The following is a 20,886-nucleotide window of genomic DNA, read 5'->3' as shown; positions in this document are numbered from 1 at the left end:
TCAGGATTGAGCAGTTACATGCATTCAAATCAGCAAAATTACAAGGGGACCCAAATTTTTGCACAGCCAGTTTTTCACATTTGATTTAATTTCATACAACTAAATACTGCTTCACTAAAAATGTTTGTTCGGAAAACACCTCAGTACTCCGATGTTCCTAGGAAATGAAAGACATACCACCGTTATCTTTTTTGTTTAAAGTAGAGTAAATTATTATGCAGACTGAGAGGGTTTCCCAAACATTTTCATATGACTGTATATATAACGCACTGATATGTAGAGTACAAGTCCAAGGAGGTTCTGCTCAAACTTTATAATGGACTGGTGAGGCCTCATCTGGACTACTGTGTGCAGTTTTGTTCTATAGGCTACACAAAAAAAAAAAAAAACATAGAAGAGCTAGAAAAAGTCCAGAGAAGCGCAACTAGGCTGATTCCAGGACTGTAGGGGATGAGTTATGAGGGAAGATTAAAAGATCTGAGCCTTTTCAGTTTAAGCAAAAGGAGAAGAGAAGACATGATTGAAGTGTTTAAAATTATGAAAGGAATTAATCCAGTGGATTGACAGAGTTACTTTAAAATGAGTTTATCAAGAACACAGGAACATGTTGAAAATGTAAGGGCAAATTTTGCACAAACATTAGGAAGTTTTTCTTCACATAAAGAACCACAGACACACAGAATAAGCTACCAAGAAGCAAAGAGGACAGTTGAATTTTAGGGACTTTCGAAAAAGTCAGAAATGTTACTTTGGCAGATTTAAGAGGGTAGGACTGCCGAGCTTTGTTGGGCTTATCATGACCTTTTTATAATGAACATCTCAAAACATTTTCCACATTCAAATAATACTTACTATACAAGTCTATCTATTTATAATATATTATAGTTTGTGTGTCTTATAAATAGTCACAGGACAAGAATATGTTACATATGTTGCAGCAAGTTCCTGAGGAATGTTATTTCGTACCACTGCATGATGAAGTACTGTATGGCAATAAAGTCACTTGAAATTAATTTTTCAGACTCAGATTTTCTAAGCTTTATGGTAATTTAGTAGTTATGCTCCTTTTTACAATGTACTATGGGTACCTGAATGAGCAGATGTGTAGTTTGCTGCTAGAACTTCCTGTATATACAGAGTGGTAAAGCAGACATAAGAAGAGAGGGAAAACTGGAATAATGGCTTTTACATTAAAGAAAGGGGTGTAATAAACTAAAACAAGCAATCTGATAGAGCTGTCCTGTGCATGGAAAGTAACGGAAGACATACGTTGTCCTGCTGAACTTGCAGTGGAATAAAAGGGAGCCAGGTTTTTGGTAGATATTAAAAGAACAGCTGCTTAAGTGACTTCAGAGTTTTTCATTGTGTTCTTTAATCCTTACTGACACTAATTTTCTGAGTGTGGACAGTAAGTGAGCTTGTGCAGATTATATCAGTTCACATTTTGAATTAGAAAAGAACAGATAAAGAAGAATTTGCCCTCGCTGCTTAGTAAACAATAGGTTTTTGTTTTAGTTCAACAGCTAAATTATCAACATGTCAACTTGTTAAGCATGTCAGCCTTGTATCTTCTTGATAAACATCCTTGTGCATGTTCTCTACTAAAAGGTCAGGTCAGGGAGCATACACTAATACAGCGTGTTGCTGCACCAAGGCAAGAACACGGTTCAGTCCCACACTGTGGAAATGACCATTTATCTGCCGCAGCCAAGTGTTACATGGGCATCCCATTGGCCTGGTCCATCCTCTTGGGTCTCCAACAATGAGAACCCTGCAAGCCCAATCACCCTCAGGAAATCGCGCCATGTGGATGTAGTGCTGTAACTGATGGTTCCTTACAATGCAAGTGATGTGCCTCATTCGGGACTCCATGAGCAACTGCTCATTCGACATAAAGTCAAAGGGTAATGGACCCAAGAATTCTCCGAAGGGACCAAGTACCAAAGGAGTCCAGTCTTCGTCTCAGGTCACTGTATATTGTCCATGTCTTGCAGCCATATAGCAAAACAGGAAACACCAGGATTGTCCTTTTGCACCGATATCGGGAGCACCACACACGCCTTTCCAGTGATTTTGTGATCCCCCAATGTTCTCCCAATCCATCTACTGACTTCATAGGAAGAGTCACCAGAGCTATGAATGTCACTGCCGAGGTAAGCAAACCTCTCAACAAGGTTGACACTCTCTCCGCAGACAGACACACTGCTAATGGCTGTTCTCAAAAGGTCATTAAAGGCATGGATCTTGGTTTTTATCCAGGACGCTCACAAGCCCAGACACTGAAGACTCCTCACTCAGCCTCTCAAGAGCCACATTCAGAGCATCCATGGACTGCACAAAGATCACAGCATCATTAGTAAAGTCATGATCTGTGAATCTTTCTTCACAAACAGATGCCCTCCAGCCACTGGACCCCACTGCCCTCCCCAACACCCAGTCCATGCAAGCATTAAAGAGAGTAGGAGCAACAACACACCCCTGATGAACCCCAGTATGAACTGGGGAAAAAACACAGAGGTTCTGTCTCAAGTCTGCACAGCACTCACAGTACCAGTGTACAGACCAGATATGATATATTAAGTCTCAGGATGTCCCACCGAGCATCTCAATCAACTGAGTCAAACTCTTTATGAAAATCAACAAAGACTGCAAAGAAACTCTAACATCTTAATTTGAATATTGGCAGAGTTTCTCCAGTATAGTTTCTGTAAATGTGTCCAGCCATGAACTCATTTCGATTTTTAGTTCTCATTACTGGGAGCTGCACCACCTGGGAATTAGATATTCCTTCTACCACTTTCAATACTTTAAACCTCTCAGCTGGGGATCCAGCACCAACTTTGTACAAATGTCAGACTTGTAATAAATTCCATGTCTGTATGTATTCATTGAGACATCAAGAAGTGCATGATTTTTATTTACAAACACTCTGTCTGATAGATCTCCAGGATGAGGAAAATGCAATTCATTTTTTTTTTAATCTTTAAACATACCGTCTCCTAGCAGCTGCTGACAAGTAAATGGAAAGCAAAGTACAGTATATCAATGCATCATAAAAATTTAACATTGGACAGACTTGTAAGGAACAGAAGTGTAAACGTATTACACAATTTCTTCAACATTTTATTTCAAAGAAACAGACAAGGCCTCACATCACCTTGCCATTTACCATAATTTGTTCATGGGGGACACTTAAGAGCAGCCTACTGCGTTCCCTAATTAAGACATTAGAAAGAACGATGAAAAGTAGAGCATGCAGTGATAACCTATAGCTTTTACATTCTATGGTGCCTTACTCACCATGTCAAACAGCAGTGTGAAATCCTGAAGATGATGAGCCACTTCACGCCATACAGATTCTGTACTCTCTCTTGCTATCGTAGACTGAGACTCTGGCAACACAATATCTCAGTAACCAAGCAATTGACCTTCATGCTGTGCCTGGCTCTGTCGTTTGCACAATGCTCAGCAGTGACCCGATTTTTTCTTTTCCCTTTTCAAATGAGTAACAGAAAGGTCTCACTCAACTGCACCACAACCATGCAGAGGCTTCTCTGGGAATGACCGGATATGAGATTTAGCCAAACACAGAAAATCAGTCCTGCCTTGTGTGGTTGTGCTCTACAGAGGGAAGTTGCATCAACAGGTGCACTCCAATGAAAAATTCTTCCTGTTAAGTTCAGTAAACAATGGATTTTCAAAGAATGGATTACATGGCAACAGGCCACACAGGAAGAGTGCTGCAGAGCACTTAACTACAAACTGGCTAACGAATTGAACTTTTCCAGTGTTAACACATCATTACCTTTTCCTACAATAGTGGAATATAGGAAAGAGGAGACTCAATATAAATAAGCGTTTAGTTAAAAAGAAAGATAACATGGAAGAGCTACTGAACAAACACCACAGTGCCAACAAAAACACACAGAATGTGCTAAACAAAATATACAGATTATTGAAATGGGCCTTATTTAAAAAAATGTAAGTCAGAAATGCATTTATAATCCAAGAGTGACTCAAAGCTCAGGCAGAAGCCCCAAAATGAAAGAAAAATGAAAAAGTAATTAAACATTGATAAAAGAGAAAAGGGTAAACAGAGCTCAGATTTAGGTGCATAAATGTTTTATTGCTTCTTCTAGAATCTGAGACAAAATGTAACAGAATTCAATAGCTTTTTTTTTGACTATCAAAGCTTTTGCTGCAATAATTTAGCAGAGCAAAATGGATCTGCTTGCTCATAGCCAGTGGTCTATTTTAATATAAGCATTCAAACTTTCATTTTCCTTTTTTTGTGCCAGAGATACGATTTGGAGCAAAACAAGGCAGCAAGAAGCAGATGCCTATTAATTTGGTTGTCAGCATCCTAAAACGCCCATAATACCACTTTTCCGCAATGACTCAACTTATGTACAAACCCCCATAAAAAAAAAAACCCAAACCACAACACACAGAGAACAATGGGCCTGGCTAGTAAACAGAGCCAAGTAGCCACCAGCAAGCACACAAGAGTTTAGTTATTTATTAATTAAAATGTAATGTTTGAAATAACACACATTAATCAATTCTGGGTTTTCAGGGGTTCACTTTGGCTTCCAGATACTTAAAATACACAGAAGTACAAGATTGATTCAAGCTCTCGTTACAGTCCATATGTGCAACTCCTGTTCAATCAATCAAGAGAAACAAGGTCTGAAATACAATTTCTGTGCATATGTTTGTGGCAGGCCATTGCACCCAATAGGCAAATTACACCAGTTAAGAAGAAAGATGCCAAGCCACACAAAGCAAACACATGCCTCATGTTCCAAAAACTGGCCAAAGGAGGGCCAACCTGCTTATTTGTCCACTTTAAAGATGGAACTTTTGTAGTGTGGCCCAGTTTACTAGGTGATGAAGAGTAAACCACAAGGCTAGTAGTAGTTTAGTGTTTACCAACAGTGGAATTTGGTTTCCTAGAGCATGCCATTGTACCAGTTATTAGAATGGCAAAATATTATGTTCTGCATATATAAAGCATCTTGAGATAGTATTACCTGTGGAAAGACATTACATAATATATGACAACTGTTGTCAAAAGCATTAGATAGTTAGAGAGAGAAAAAAAAAAAATCAGGTTTGTCATTTTAATCCTTATCACTTGCTCATGCATCTATTTGAGAAAGGAGATTTTAGCACTGTGGCTTAACAGCTCAGGTAATGAACTGTAAATCACAACTTTATCCTTTTATGCTTAACACAGAGTATGGACATCAACAGATCTGAAGGGGTCTTATGTCTGTTACACTGAATAATATTAATATCTAATGAGCGAACATCTCATTATTTATTTAATAAACTTACCCCATGCACTTTGTAGTGGTGAATTGTAATCTCTTCATGCAGAAAGGAGAGGAAAAAGCGTATGATATAATAGAGGACAGTAGTGGCCAATGTTGTATGCTGCGGTCATCGGAAGTATTTACTTAAAAATATTTTAGTGAAAAATGCACTATTGTGCATGTTGCGAGCAAATAAATAGGTAATGGACATTTGGAATATTTACACGAGTAACGTGAGGACATTCCATTGATGATTTTCATATAGTTTGGCATTGTACAGCATTAGTCACCATTGGCTTGTATCATGTCATATTTTTTTTTGTTTACATTCTCCATGAAAATAAGAAATTAAAGATTTTTCTCAGTCATCATTACAAAACACATGGGTTAAGCAACATATGCAAAAAAAATCTAATTCTTGGGTGGAGTATTAAAGCTTTTGTTGGGATATGTCGCACCTCTCGAGTGGCAGTCACAGGAATGCGCCGAAACTGTCCTGACTCACTAAAATAACGTAAATAAAACCAAGACTGAAAATCACTGGAAAAGCCTTGTAATATGACATGGCCTTAAGGGTGCCACTTTTTTATGGAATGTACATGTAAAATAACATGTAAAAGCATTTATTATAGCAAGGTGCTACATAAAGTTTAATACAACAGACTGCAATCAAGGTGCCCATTGCAGGACTACAGGTGAGGAGTTATGAGGAAAGATTAAAACAGCTGAGGCTTTTCAGTTTAAGCAAAAGGAGACATGATTAAAATGTTTAAAATTGTGAAGGGAATCAGTACCATGGATTGAGACTGTTGTTTTAAAATGAGTTATACAATACAAGGGGACACAGTTGGAAACCTATCAAGGGTAAATTTTGCATAAACATTAGAAAGAACCACAGACACATGGAATAAGTTACCAGGTACTGTGGTAGACAGTAGGACTTCAGGGTCTTGATGTCATTTTGAAGTATTTAGGGAGATAAGATGAGTGAGGTTTGTTGGGCTGAATGGCCTGTTCTCTCACCTAGATTATTCTAATGTTTTAAAAAGGTTGCTCGTTAAATCCTGCCTACACAGAGTGACTTGGATGAAAGAAAATAGTCAAGTTTTTCTGTGTTTTAATAAAGTGGACCCTTTGAAAAAACTGATGTGAAATGCTTCAGCCATTTTAATAAAAATCAGAGAAAAGTGGACAGATGGCGTAAAAGAAAAAAGAAATGAGCTGGTGGAAGAGCTCAAAATCCAAAGAATCCATGTGATAACTTGAGCTAATGCCAGGCATGGCTAGCCCACCACCTAAACACTGTGTTGTTTTAGAGGATTTGAGATCTTCACTCAGATCAACCAATACGATATTCTCTGGCGAATTATACAAAAACGATTGCATTGTTTCACTCTGTGACCTCACACAACAGAGCACTTTTCACTATTAAAAAATAGAAAAAGAAAAAATAAGTGACTGTTCCCTTTTAACCTGCCAGCTCTGTAAGTACAAAATATAGAAATAGTATGTATTGTACATATGAATGTGTTCTCCAAGGGTTGGCACTATATGAAACAAATGTGTTGTTTTTGAAGTCGCAGACTGAATCAAACTACTGTATAATAATAGCTCCATCCAAACTCATGTCACTCAGTTCCTCAGATTACTGTGATACCTGCTGGAGACACAGGAGGTTACTGTAGCCACTTTACCTTCAATGTATTGTGTTTCACATCAACAGTCATTAAGGACATTTAAATTAGACGTGCCAAGGTGAAGAAATTTTTGCCTCAATTAAGTTAATCAAAACAATTAAAGGATGCAGTCACTATTGAAAACTAAGAATGGTGACTCCTGTATGTTCCTTCCATGTTTCCGGGGAAAACACTTTCTTTGAGTTGTCCCCACCCTCCATATGATCCAGGGAAAACAGATTTGTAAGAAATCGTTCATGGGTGTATTTCCTACGTACTTTTCCTTATGTACTTGAACCTAAGCCATAAACAACTTAAATCACAATGCTTGTTATGTTAAGGCAAAGCATCAAGTAAGCCACCGACTCCATCCTGAGCCAAGTTTCAACCCAGTGGATTGCACTGGCCAGAACAAATCATGCCAAAAAAAAAAACAAAAAACAAATTGACATACCAAGAGTCTTTGTTACATTTTCATTTTGTTTTACAAAACAATAAGTATGCAGTACTCTACCTGCTCTTTGACTGATGCCAGGATGTTTGTAGCTGTGCTCTCAGCCTCCATGCTGGGCTCTGCTGATCCTTCTCGAATGCTCAAACACAACCCCTCTTTTGCCACAGGGTTCTGATCAGGAGCTGGCATAACTCCTAAGAAGGAAAATTCAGGTGGAGAAATTATTATTCCTCCATAGCTCAAGGCAGTCAAATAAAATAGAACTCAATGGAGCTGCAGAAATATATTTTTTTTAAGAAAGAAAGCAAGCATTAACAGCTATTCATGAGGTAAATGGTCACTTCTACATTTTTTTCTAAGAAATATAAGAAAAAAAATCTGCTCTGATAATTACTGCTGTACTTTGACTTCATTATGCAGCACACAGGTCTTACAAGAATACATCAACCTGTCTCAGCTGCAATAAGAAAGGAACTGAAGGTCTTTAATGCTTCATTTTACTTGTAAACATATTAAGGGAACTGCTATTACGAATACAATCTGAAATTGGTGCTCAGTACACTGCGACGTGGGTGGCATTGACTATAGAAAGCATACTGGTGCCATAACGTTTTGCAACATGTAATACCTTTTCTTGAGCTTCTGAGACTTTTGTTTGTATACCTGTAAACACATGAGAGACGGATGCTTGCGTACATGAAGACTCCGACTGAATGATCTTACAAGGAGTTTCTCTGCTTGTTTCTTTTGTTTGATTCACTTTGTCTCTTCTGCAGCTCAACACTCTCAATTGTAAACAAACAGGCCTAAATCTGGTTGTGATGAAAACTAATCTTGCGAGAAATTTCTTTCTAAGTCCAACTTGAGTTATAAAGCATATTTAAAAACACTCTAAACTGAACCAAAGTCCTGTACATGATAAGCTAAAAGAAACAATTCAAATATGTATACAAATAACAAAACCACAACCATGTCAAACCGTACATAAATGATATAAACAAAATACATGCATACACACTCTTAATCAAGAGTGTACATGAATGTACACCATATACAAATATAGTATATAATTTCTTATGGGGTCAAAGGCCAGCGAATTAGATAAGTACTTAATGATGACCTAAAAGTAACTAATGTTGGGGCAAACTTAATAAAATAAGATTAGCTACTCCAAAGAGTGGGGGCAGCCACCATAAAAGCCTGATCCTTCCTTTGTTTCAACCTCGACCTTGGCACCACGAAGAGCGTCTAGGTACTGGGTCGCAGTGCTCTCATTGGCAAGATAAGAGGGTGGCCAATCCATTTAAACATTTAAAAACAAGCAACAGCTACCTAATGTATAGTTGAAAACGGTCAAAAAAAAAACCACCTACTTTCTATTACATTCAAAGAAAAAACACAAATGACTGTGAGAATAAAAATGTACACAATCCCCCCACCCCAGTCCCTGCATTCATTGTCCTATAATCAGAACAGGAAAGAAAACAGGAAAAAATAAAAAACTTTAGTTGCTTTCTGGGCACACAATGTACACAAATTCTTAAGACATATTTCCACACTGTCCTTCTATATCCACTTTTACATCACCCTAACATCCCCACTATACATAATTTTTACACTGCAAATATTCCAAAGCTTTCAACCACCACAAAAACTGGTACGTTCCCATCCATACTGGACATGAAATTGGGCAAAGGTTTACAGAAAAAGCCACTAGTCAATTATAAAGTACCTGATCACCAACTAATGTACAATACACACAATACAAAGGAACAAATAGAACAGTGAAAGATTTTACACTGATTAACAAATCAGAACAACCAGTAAAACTACATGAAGTGAAACTACACAATCTTGCATGCACTGACATGCTTTTGTGTGCCAGGCTTTATTAACAGACAAGCTGGATCACAGCACGCCAAATCTGTTGCATAACAAATCCCTGCGATACGTAATTCCAAATTACTTTCACTTATGATAAATTGTGACAAATATTTTTTCCCAGCCAAGAGCGACTGGTGTACCTCCACTTAATTCACAGATAATGCAGTATTTTGGACGAAATGGAATCCCAGCATGTGTTCTGGTCTTGCAAAGAGCCAGAATAGGTTATGATCCAAGGTGTTCCTGAAGGTTCTGTTCTTGGTCTGATGCTCATCAATATTCATGTCTTCATTGATTATGCTCAACACAAGTATACTGACGACTCACAGTTGTACATACAACTCACTCATTATTGCACCCAGGTCACAGACATGCCTGAATGGCATCAGCACTGGACCGATAAGAATGTACACATTTTTTTTTACTAAATATGAAATGGACAGAACATCTTTGATTGGATCTCCAGCATATCAGATTCTTTCTTGCTGAATACTGGCCGCTGTTAAATTATTCCTTCCTCCTCTGTTAAAAGGCTTTTAATTAGAGGACTGAGGTGCCACTTACCATTTTTTTTTGTATTTATTTTTATTTGGGTAACTCAAAAACAGACTTACCAAAGGTTTTTACCTGGTTTCTACAAACTGCACATTACTCTGGACTTGTATGAAATCATTATGTGGCATAAATATCAGTGACAAACCGTTCTTTTGTTAAATAACAATTACTAAAAGCAAGTACAGAAGCATACTAACAGAAGCAATCCTTTGCAATGAATTTATTTGTTGCAACGTCTAGTATCTCAGTTGATATTAACAGTTTGTGCAGAAGACAGCAGTTTCATGATCATGACCAGAACAATGTGATAAACAATGATGGATGAACCTGTGGTGTGCAGGATACTGGACTATGTTTTGGGAATACTGCAGGATTGTGTCACTGATACTGAAGTGAGCAACACTGGAGCACCACAAGTAAAAGTCCTGTCTCCTTTTCTCTTCACTCTGTACACCTCTGACTATAGGTGTTAAAATAAGCCCGATTTAAAGCGTGACAAAAAAGTGACATAAAAATGTCACTTAAAATCATTGCACTTTTATTATATATATATATATATATATATATATATATATATATATATATATATATAAAATATATATAGGCACTGAGAACTGTGCCTGCATCACTCCACTCTTGCATGTTGAACCCAAACCTATAGTCAGTGTTCAAAACACAAATCAAGGAAGGAAAACAGGACGACTGGTGATATGCATAAATACCGGATTATTACAGAAATCACAAGTAAATAAATGACTGCAAGACTGTGGTCAAAAAATAATACACTAAACATGTAATACATAGTATGTAGCTGTGTAAGCCAAGATTTTCACAGAGGTTTATATTTTCTACTGTATGAAGATTTTGGAAGAGAAAAAGGTCTTCTTTCCACTGATGAGATGGGGTTCTGGCTCCAAGTGGGTCTCACTATAACAGACTCTGATGTCACACTGCGCCAACAAACCAAAGCAGAAAGTATAAATCTGAACCTGGTGAAATGTGAAAACAAAATAGGACTGGCTAACAAAACCAAGGTATTACTAAAATATGTATTAGATAAAAATTTCTCAGGCAAGAATGATAATGAGGTTGTTTCATCAACTGCAACTGATAGAAGTTTCATTTTTGTCCTAGAATCAAAATAATTTTGTCTTCTTGAACAGTAATAATTAGGGAATCCATTTCCGGATGGGTTTATCCATTCCCGGGAATTCGGGAATCCTGCATGTCATTCCCGGGAATCCCGGGCATGATACAGTGCATGGGCATCTCACATGTGAACGGTTTTAGAACGACCGACACTTATTTTTAATAAAACTACTGCAGTATGTTGACACCAATAAAAGACTAACCTTATCTACAAGCAGTTCATGCTGTCATATAAGTACATGTATCTAGTTCAGGGGTGCCCATTGCGTCCAAGATCTCTTCTCTTCTAACACAATGGTCATCCCGCATGCATGATCAAACGCGCGAGCTACTGCAAAACTCTGGCTGTGGTTAGTCTTCCAATTTATATCGACTAAAGAAGGGATTTAAAAAAAATGTTTGGGGAGGGTATGGGCTGGATGTGGAATTGGAAGAGGATTTTTTTTCTCACAATGTCACAATCGAAGTGTGTTTGTCTGATCTGTCAATCTATCATTGCTATTCCAAAGAAGGAAAATGTGGAAAGGCACTTTTTTTTTTTAGAACTGTTCATAAAAACTAACATCCTTCCAAAAAGCGATCTGAGAAAGACAAAGGAGAGGGAACTAAAATCGGCTGAATTCAAAAGCTCCTTGACTATATATATATATATATATATATATATATATATATATATATATATATATATATATATATAATTTTTAATGTAGGTAGATCATTTCGACCTGGTCATTTTAAAAGTAGCTCGCAAGCAGAAAAACTGTGGGCACCCTGATCTAGTTAGTTGCGGTGCTAAGAGCGTAGAAAACACAACGTGTCCAGCGTGCGGTCGTCCAGGCGAGAGCATACTTCGTGCAGAGTACGCCAGCCGCTGAGAAAGCACGCTTTGCCTCCACTGAAGTAGGCAGCACAGTCATCAGATACACTTGTTCTAAACAACACCCGCGCTTGCCGTTGCTCTGAAACACCGCCCTTTCAGCTTTTATTGATGCATCCAGTTTCTTGTCATCATTCTGTGATGGCAAGTTTCTAGGCACAGATAATGTGGATGCAACAGACTGACGTATTCCAATATCAAGTTGCTGTTGAAAGCTGTTGTCTGACAGCCGTCAATGAAGTCTTCAGTTTTCAAGTATAACGCTGTTATTTCTTGATTGATTTTTACACATTTACAAGCTATATATGCGAGCCTGGCCATTCCTGGTTTCCCGGGAATTACAGCAGTTTCATTCCCGGGAACGGATTCCCTAGTAATAATCTTTCACATTGTACATTTCTCTCTTTTGCTATTTACAACAAACTTGCACTTGACAAAAACAGTCTCAAAACTTGGAATTTATCAATTCAGTATCAGATGGGTTTGAGTTTTCCCAACAATTTTATACTTGACTGTAATTTTAAAACTGAACCTTACCAACATATAAGAATCTGTTTTATTCACATGACATGACATGACTAAAGTCAATCTTTGCCTGTTATATCACTGCTATATTTCCTACTATTTCAATTACTATAATCTTCTCTTTAGCATTCTTCATCAAGTATATGGAATAAAACTAAACATAGTGGTTATACTCACTACATACTCATTGGTTTTCTCACTCATAAAGCACCACCAACCATTAAATACAACCACTAACTTATAAAACTGACAAACACCCTAGAATGGCTGTCTACATTTGTTACTCCAAACAAACCCCCGATACAACCAAGATAATCCTGACACTGGCCTTCTCACTGTGCAACAGACGTGATGCACATCTCTCAATAAACATTTATTTAGTTTTTTGGCTTTAGCCTCCCCAAAGGCTTCAACACAGGTCTATTTGTGAGCATCCATCAAGTCAGCATTTATTTTTAGCCTGAAGAATACCCACCCATATTATAACTCTGAGATTCACTCTGGTTTGTTTTTTTTTTTCGTACAAAGTTTTATATCCTTGATATGAAGTCTTATCCATACCCCCAAGGAAATTCTTGCTTCTACTTGAACAACAGGTTTAATGTTATTCTTCTTGTGAATTCCATTCTCACACTGTGTTATAATCATTTTTCTCTGTCTTGTAGAATCAATGCTCCTAATGGTTGTTATAATAAATAACGATTCAATAAAGCATACACACACATACTCTGGGTGACAGCACTGTCTGCAGCTAATGTAAAAAACACTGTTTAGTTCTTGCAATGGTCTCTGTGCCACATTTTAATAAAACTGAAGATGGCCAATCTCTAAGCAGACAGCCCTTTGCATAAACAGTGATATCACAGGAAGGTTGTGTGGCTAGGTAGTTGAACTATATAAACTGTTGTTGTTTGATCTGTTATGATTTCTTTCAGATCTTTCAAACTCATTCCGATGTTGGTCGTGATGGTATCATTCCAGTTGGTCCTTTGCTGGCCTCTTCTCCTTGTTCCTCCGAATTTTCCACTGACTAAGATCACAATTACATGACCAAAATAGGCCAGTCTAAGTCTGGTGATCTTTGCTTCTTTGTTTTCTCTAAATGATGTTCAGACCTCTCTCTGTTCGTAACTCTCGCCATCCATGGTATGTGATGTGGCTTTCTACACCACCATAATTCCAATGCAATCATTTTTCTTCTATCTGCTTACTTAATCATCCAGCTTTTGCACCCAAATGATGTTGGGGGGAATACAATAGCAGCAATCATTCTGCACTTGGTTGTGAGGCTTCCATAAACTACCAGAATGCGAATTTAGCCACAATATTAACTCAATGTCAGGAACAGAGCATGTCAGTTGGTGTTTTTCATGCAAATGAAAATCAAAAAGCAATTGTTTTAAACTACTGTAGGTGACTTAATAGAGAAGTCTGGATTTGTGACATCAAACCCCAAGGTTACCCTGTAAGCACTAACTATAACAAAATATCTGAAGTAAGATAGATAAAAGTTTTCAGCTAAATATTCAATAATGATAATAATAATAAACATCCAGATGGATGATAAGACAAGGTGTCAGAGCTTGGACCAGGAAGATGACTATAAGTACTTTGGTGTTGATGAAAGCGATGGTATTTAGTGCACCATTCAGATGAAGAAGAAGATAGCAACTAAATACCATTGACAACTGCACCTGGTTCTCAAATCTGAGTTCAACTCAAAGAACAAGATATCAGCTTTCAGAAGCCTGTTATTTTACCCGGCATGTATACTTTTGGGATCATCAGCTGGAAGATATCTGAGATTGAGAGGATGGACACCAAGGCCAAGATGTTTCTGACCATGCATGGGCTTCGCCATTCAAAAGCAAATGTGGAGTGAGTCCCCTACCAAGAGATAGAACAGTGGTCATGAACTCTGCAAACTCATGTTTGGCTTTGGCTGGCTTGAGGAATTACATGGAACTCACCAAGCTTGTGACAATCCATGAGGCTGGAAGAGCAAAAAAAACTCCCTCATAGCAGTGGCAAAGAAAATCAAGACGAAGCACTTGCCAGCACAGCCCGTTAACCAATCTGCAAAGAGACACTGTGCCAGTGAAGATAAAGCTGCACAGAAAAAAAAGCTACTACATGGCCAGTTCTATCATAGACTTGACAATAAATTAAAGTACAAGAGTGGCATAGCTGCACATCACAGGCCCAAGACTAGACTTATGGCCTAATTATTGCAGCTTAGGACCAGGCACTCAATACCAGGTACCACCAGTGGAACATTTTGAAGCAACAGTTCGACAGCAAGTGCAGAATATGCAGCAAAGCTAAAGATTCATTCAGGCATATGACTGTTAGGTGTACAACACTTATACTGAAAATGTGGTAATCTAGATGGACAAATGCCTGAGAAATGGTACCAGCACTTGCTGGAGTCTGTCATCAACAATGGGGCCATATCCATCAGCTTACTGTACTGATATAGTGGTCCATTTCAAGAAAGAGAAGCAATGCCTGCTGATCATTGTACCCATCCTAGATAATAGCATCAACATGAACAAAGAAGCTGAAAAGCAGAGCAGATATAAAAGACCTGAAGATTAGAACAATCAAGAAGAGACCACTCAACTACACAAAGCTCACCAGTCCTATCCACTTAATTATTCTAAAAAAACACCAAGTCTAGTTTAAAAGTCCCTGAAGTCCTACTGTCTACCATGCTACTTGGTATCTTAGTCCAAGTGTCTATGGTCCTCTGTGTAAAGAAAAACTTCTTAATATTTGCGCAAAATTTATCCTGAACAATTTTCCAACAGTGTCCCCGTGTTCTTGATGAACTCATTTTAAAATAAGTCTCGATCCACTGTACTAATTGCCTTCACAATTTTAAACAGTGCAATCATGTCACTTTTTAACCTTCTTTTGCTCAAACTGAAAAGGCTCGGCTCTTTTAATTTTTCTTGATAATTCATCCCTTGTAGCCCTGGAATCAGCCTAGTTGCTCTACTCTGGACTTTTCCTACAGCTGCTATGTCCTTTCATAGCCTGGAGACCAAACTGCACACAGTACTCTAGATGAGGCCTCTCCAGTGCGTTATAAAGATTGAGCAGACCCTCCTTGGACTTGTACTCCACACATCATGCTATATAACCTAATATTGTTAGCCTTCTTAATGGCTTCTGATCACTATCTGGAAGTTGATAGAGTAGAGTCCACTGTGACTCCTTCATCCTTCTCATAAAATATATTCTCAATTTTCAGTCCTCCTATTGTGTATTCAAACCTAACATTTTTACTTCCTATGTGTAATACTTTATTTACTGACATCTAACTTCAACTGCCACAAATCTGCCCAAGCCTGTATGCTGTCCAAGTCCCTCTGTAATGATTGAACAGATTCCATATCATCTGCCAATCCACCTATGTTGATATCCTCTGCAAACTTAACCAGCTTGTTATTAATATTCCTATTCAAATCATTTATATATATATATATATATATATATATATATATATATATATATATATATATATATATATATATATATATATATATATATATATATATATATATGTCCTTCCCTCTGTGGAACACCACTCTTAACATCAGCCAATTCTGACAAGGTTCCTCGCACCATCACCATCTGCTTCCTCTGTCTAAGCCAATTATGCACCCACCTACAAACATAACCTTAAACTCCCACATCTTTTAGTTTGATGCCCAACATCTCATGTGGCACCTTACCAAATGCTTTCTGAAATCTGTAGAAAAAGATTAGCAGAATGCAGAGTACCAAGACTAAAATTGTGCCAGTGGTAGCCAGGGCTCTTGGTAGTATCTGGAAAGGATTAAACAAGAATCTGCAGGAGCTGCCAGGACAGTTCAAACCTCAAGAGGAGCAGAAGATCACAATGAATGGAACCTCTCACATTGCTCACTTAAACCTTTGGTCGCAGACAACTTAGCAGCTGCTCACAAACTGAAGTGATAAATTAAATAATAATAATAGCAGCTTCAGCTAAACATGCAAAAAGTATAGGTATGGATCCAAGCCTACATAATCAATCCAAGAGAGGCAGAACAAACTGCATACATTTGGAGAAAAACACAAAAAAATCTTACAAGTGATACTTGTCTTGCGTTCACTGCAGCTAAGTGCAGACAGGCTTCAAACAGTGTAAGTAACCTCTGGCACAATCATGTCCTTCTATGATAACATCACAGTTTTAAGAATGCACATATAACAGAGCAAACACAAATAAGCAGATCACTGCATGAAACTACTAATCAGCATAACTCATTCACAATCACTATACTTTAGCAGGAGTAACAGCTTGTTCAGTAGAGATGCAGGGGAAGTTATGTAAAATGGGACACCATCATCAATGTGACACTGAGCATGATGACAATGTTGCTGACACTATGCATTACATAAGTCAAACTCAACACCCTTCAGCGGTAAAATGCTGACAGAATGTTGAAACTACGAATGAGACAGAAGTATCTTGTTTTTAGGCCCAGTAGAAAGCCTCAGGGGAAGACTTGCTGGGCACACACAAGGCAGAAAAGCAAGACTGCTAATATGCAAAAACAAAAGCTTCAGTCTACAAAAAAAACAACACATAAGTGAACTTTTCAGAGAGAACTTGATTTAAAAATGACTCCTAAAAATAGTATATCAAGTAATAATAGATGGAATGGAAGTGTGGTATGAAAAATTGGTTGCAATATCCTATACCACTCTACCTGAATGAATACTTGTTTTACTCAACTGGAAGAATAATAATCCAAGTTTTATAAGGATAGATGTCTAACCTATATCAGATAAGCACAAGGGTGCCTCAAAGACCAGTGCCGAGTTCTCTCTCTTTCTCCTACCATGCTGCCTCACTATGCCCTACCATCTAATCTCACAGATTCTCTTGTCAGATATGCAGCTGTACCTGTAGTTCCCTCCAGAGGACCACATAGTGTCTGCTAGAATTTTGACTTGTCTTAATGATATCTCAACCTGAATGAAAGAGCACCAACTCCACCTTAGCCTGGCATTCTCCTTGTTCTCCACACCAGTCTAAATCTCAGTTCATTATCACTAACATAAGTGGAGTGATGACCAGCTGTGCGTCACTGATCACACTGCAGTGGTCTCTTGCTCATTAGATTCACTCTGTAAAACATATGCAAGTTAGGCTGTACCTGACAGAGTATACAGAACAAATTCTGGTTCAGACTTTGGTGTTGTCACATCTAGATAACTAGCCTCTCTTTTTGTGTGAAATCTTTCTAACTGATAATTGTTTTGATGCTATTTTCTTATTAGCCAAGTTAAGAATAACTCATCTTGCATTCTTCTTTGGTTCTTCTGACCCCTTCACTTGAGATGACCAATCTTGTAACCTTGTCCTATAACAGTTGTTCCTAAACAGTCCTACATTTGATGTTCACTCCATTATGCGGACCTCTTTTCTAAGATGTTTTGAAATGAATAAATCAAAAAGATAAAGAGTTAAATAAGAAACTAATATTGTACATTATGTGAAATAAAAAAATACATTCTTTTAAAAGGATCCATATAGAATTATTTGACCATGTCAATGTAATCCTCAGTAAACATACCAGTTCTGTGCTACACCATGTTCACTTATTTGTGGTTGCATCGTATTTAAGGAACATTTTAGACTGGACTCTGTGGTCCTATAGCTGCCTCTATGAAATGGGCGTCGAGTGTTGAGTGTCTTTGCAAATGTACCTGCTTTGTTATTAGATTGGGATATATTTTGTTATTGCATTTTGTTTCATAAATAAGTTAAATAGTATTTTTGTTTTATAAAGTGTCTTATAGACTAATCAACTTTCAAAAACGTTTCATTAAAAGAAGTTAGATATTTATATCCATATACTGTATATTAAATGCAAAGCTGACTGACAAACTCACTCACTTACTAACTCACCAAAAAAAAAACAGCATTTCCTGTTTAGTTACACCAAACACACCACAGCAGCCCAGCTCTTCAGCCGCACCTGCACCCACACAGCCCCAGTCACAGAAGTTTTATTCTAAAACCTATACACTGCCACAGACCTTTAACATGCATCATCACAGGGTGAATCCAGGTAACACATAAGAAAGCAAGTAGAGATGGAGACATTATGTAGGGAACTATGTAGATCACATCTGTTTATTTGCTTTGTTGTTTCTGTTAAATTGTTTAGTCAAGTCTGACTCTTTGTGACCTGATGGACTTTAGCACACCAGGCTCACCTTCAATGTCATATCCATAGTCTCAGTAATGGTTTCTATCTATTTTGGCCTCTGTCGTCCTCTTCTCCTTTTTTCCTTCCCCAACATGAGAGTCTTCTCATTGTGCAGCCAAAGTAACTGAAGTCAGGATGGATTTGTGCCAGTATCGATTTAATGGATCTTCTTGCAGTCCCAGGAACTATGAACAGTTTTCTTCAGCAACAAAGTTTAAAGGCATTGATTCTTTTGAGTTCAGCTTTAGTAGTAGTCCAACTGTCTCAGCCATGCATCACTAATGTAATCACCATATCTTAAAAAACATGTTCCTTTGTTGACAATGATATGTCTCTTCAGTGTTTTGTCTAAGTTAACTGTCGCAGTTCTTCTCAGAAGCAAGCGTCATTTAACTTCATGACTGCAGAGTTTACAAAATCTTGGGAGATCAGAAGAGCAAAGTCAATTTCTGCTACCACTTCCACTTCATTTAGCCTATTTAACCTTTTTGAATATTCTGCTTTAAAAAGACTATATGGTATACAGAAATGAACCAAACAGACAAACAACAATTTTTCTGACATTTTTAATAAAATCTGATCTTGCTTAAACTGCAAGTGTTTGCTTCTCCTTCAGTTTTCTCCCTTTTCCTACAACTGTTTCATTTCCTCAATTAAGTCTTGATTGTAATTTAGTTTTTCTCCTTTAAACTTCCCTGCAAATATTTTCTCACCTCAATCCCTACAAACATGTCACCTCTTTCCCCTTAATATGTATATGTATTTAATTATCACTTTTTCATGGCTCCAAAATCTGTGCTAACCTCTACTTTCTCTTCTGTTCTTTTCTGGTTTTCTGTGGTGGCGATCTGCACCACCACCACCTGAATAAAGCACTGTGAACTCTCTACATTGATGGATTGAAGGCCAGACATCCACATGACCATTATCATCTATCATCTAAACGTGAAGTCTGAAAACCATCATTTATGTTAGGTAGAATGCCTAGATGGGGCTGGCCCTGCAGATTTTATTTTTTTCTCCAGCTCCTCCCTGGCCATCGGAACTTACTTTATTCTTTGTTAATTACTAATGCCTAATTTTTATATTTTTTCTTTTTTCTTTCTTCACCTTGATGCAGCTCATAGTGCTTTACCTGTTTATGAAAATGTACTATGTAAATAAATGTTGTTGTTGTTAATACATTGCCAGAATCACTTTCTCCCTTCATTCATTTCCTGCAAGTATTCTATTTTTCCTGAATTCTGTACTGGAAAAATTTTGTCTCTTCCTTTAATGTGTTCCTCCAGGTGCTTCTCCGTTTAATACTTGTCTGAATTTTTTTTCCCTTTAATGTTAGACTTCAGGTTTTATCTCTTCAGTCCCTTCCTGGAAGGGTTTTTCATCTCCCTTTTTAATACTTTTACAAAAACGTTTTGCTTCTTCACTTATTCCTCTGCTACAAGCGTTTGGGTTCTTCCCTTAATCCTCCCCTGCAAATGGTTGGGCTCTCCCTTTGATCCTTCCTGAAAAATGTTATGTTTCTCCTCTTAAACCTTCCCAGGAGACATTATAGTTTTCCTTTAAATTCTTCGCTTCAGGTGTTTCTTCTCCTTAAACATGCCCTAAAAACTCCTTGCAACTGTTACAGTGCTTCCTTTTAAATTTCATGGTAAACCATTTTGTTGCTTACTTTTATCAGCCACCATCATAATTTGTACAATATCATACAAGCATTTTTTGGTAAATATATTTAAAAAGGTAGGTGAACAGTTAGTTAAGTAAATAGAAAGGCTAAACTTAATTAAAAACGCAAATGAGGAGAACATGAGGCAAAACGCTGTTATGCTTGATTAGTAGTGCAGGCATCCTAGCAAATAAGCACCTTACAATACAGAAGAGCTCGGCATAAAGTTAATTAATGTGGCAGAGCTGCCTCACATCAAAGATTGGTCCACGTATAACCACATGTATACACATTCTTCTTTTTCCAATAAAGCCTTAAGGCTATGTTAGTCTTGCCATAAAAGAAGAGGTTCGACTTTCCCCCATCCCCCTATATTGATGCAAATCTCAGCCAGTAAAATTTAATACAGTGAATGATAATAAGTCTTAAATGTCACAAGTGCTGCAGCAATATAGCGCAAGAGAACTGCTGCTGAGGAAAAGCATTATTAACTTTTCAAGGATGCCTATGAGGTCTGAGCTGGCTCACAAA

At 37.6% G+C, this 20,886-nt stretch overlaps 1 protein-coding gene across 2 annotated transcripts in view; it reads right to left on the bottom strand.

Moving 5' to 3' along the window:
* Positions 1–20,886, bottom strand: part of pkp4 (plakophilin 4) — a 312,340-nt gene that overhangs the window by 172,528 nt on the left and 118,926 nt on the right. For both annotated transcript variants that reach the window (XM_039757447.1, XM_039757448.1), the window contains exon 2: positions 7,509–7,642. In XM_039757447.1, coding sequence (XP_039613381.1) covers positions 7,509–7,637 — 129 coding nt within the window. In that variant the 5' untranslated portion in view covers positions 7,638–7,642. The remainder of the gene's footprint in view (positions 1–7,508; positions 7,643–20,886) is intronic.

The sequence above is a fragment of the Polypterus senegalus genome, chromosome 6 (assembly GCF_016835505.1).
Source record: "Polypterus senegalus isolate Bchr_013 chromosome 6, ASM1683550v1, whole genome shotgun sequence".
Taxonomy (NCBI): domain Eukaryota; kingdom Metazoa; phylum Chordata; class Cladistia; order Polypteriformes; family Polypteridae; genus Polypterus; species Polypterus senegalus.
The sequence above is the reverse complement of the archived record's forward strand: the minus strand, read 5'-3'. Positions and strand labels throughout refer to the sequence as shown.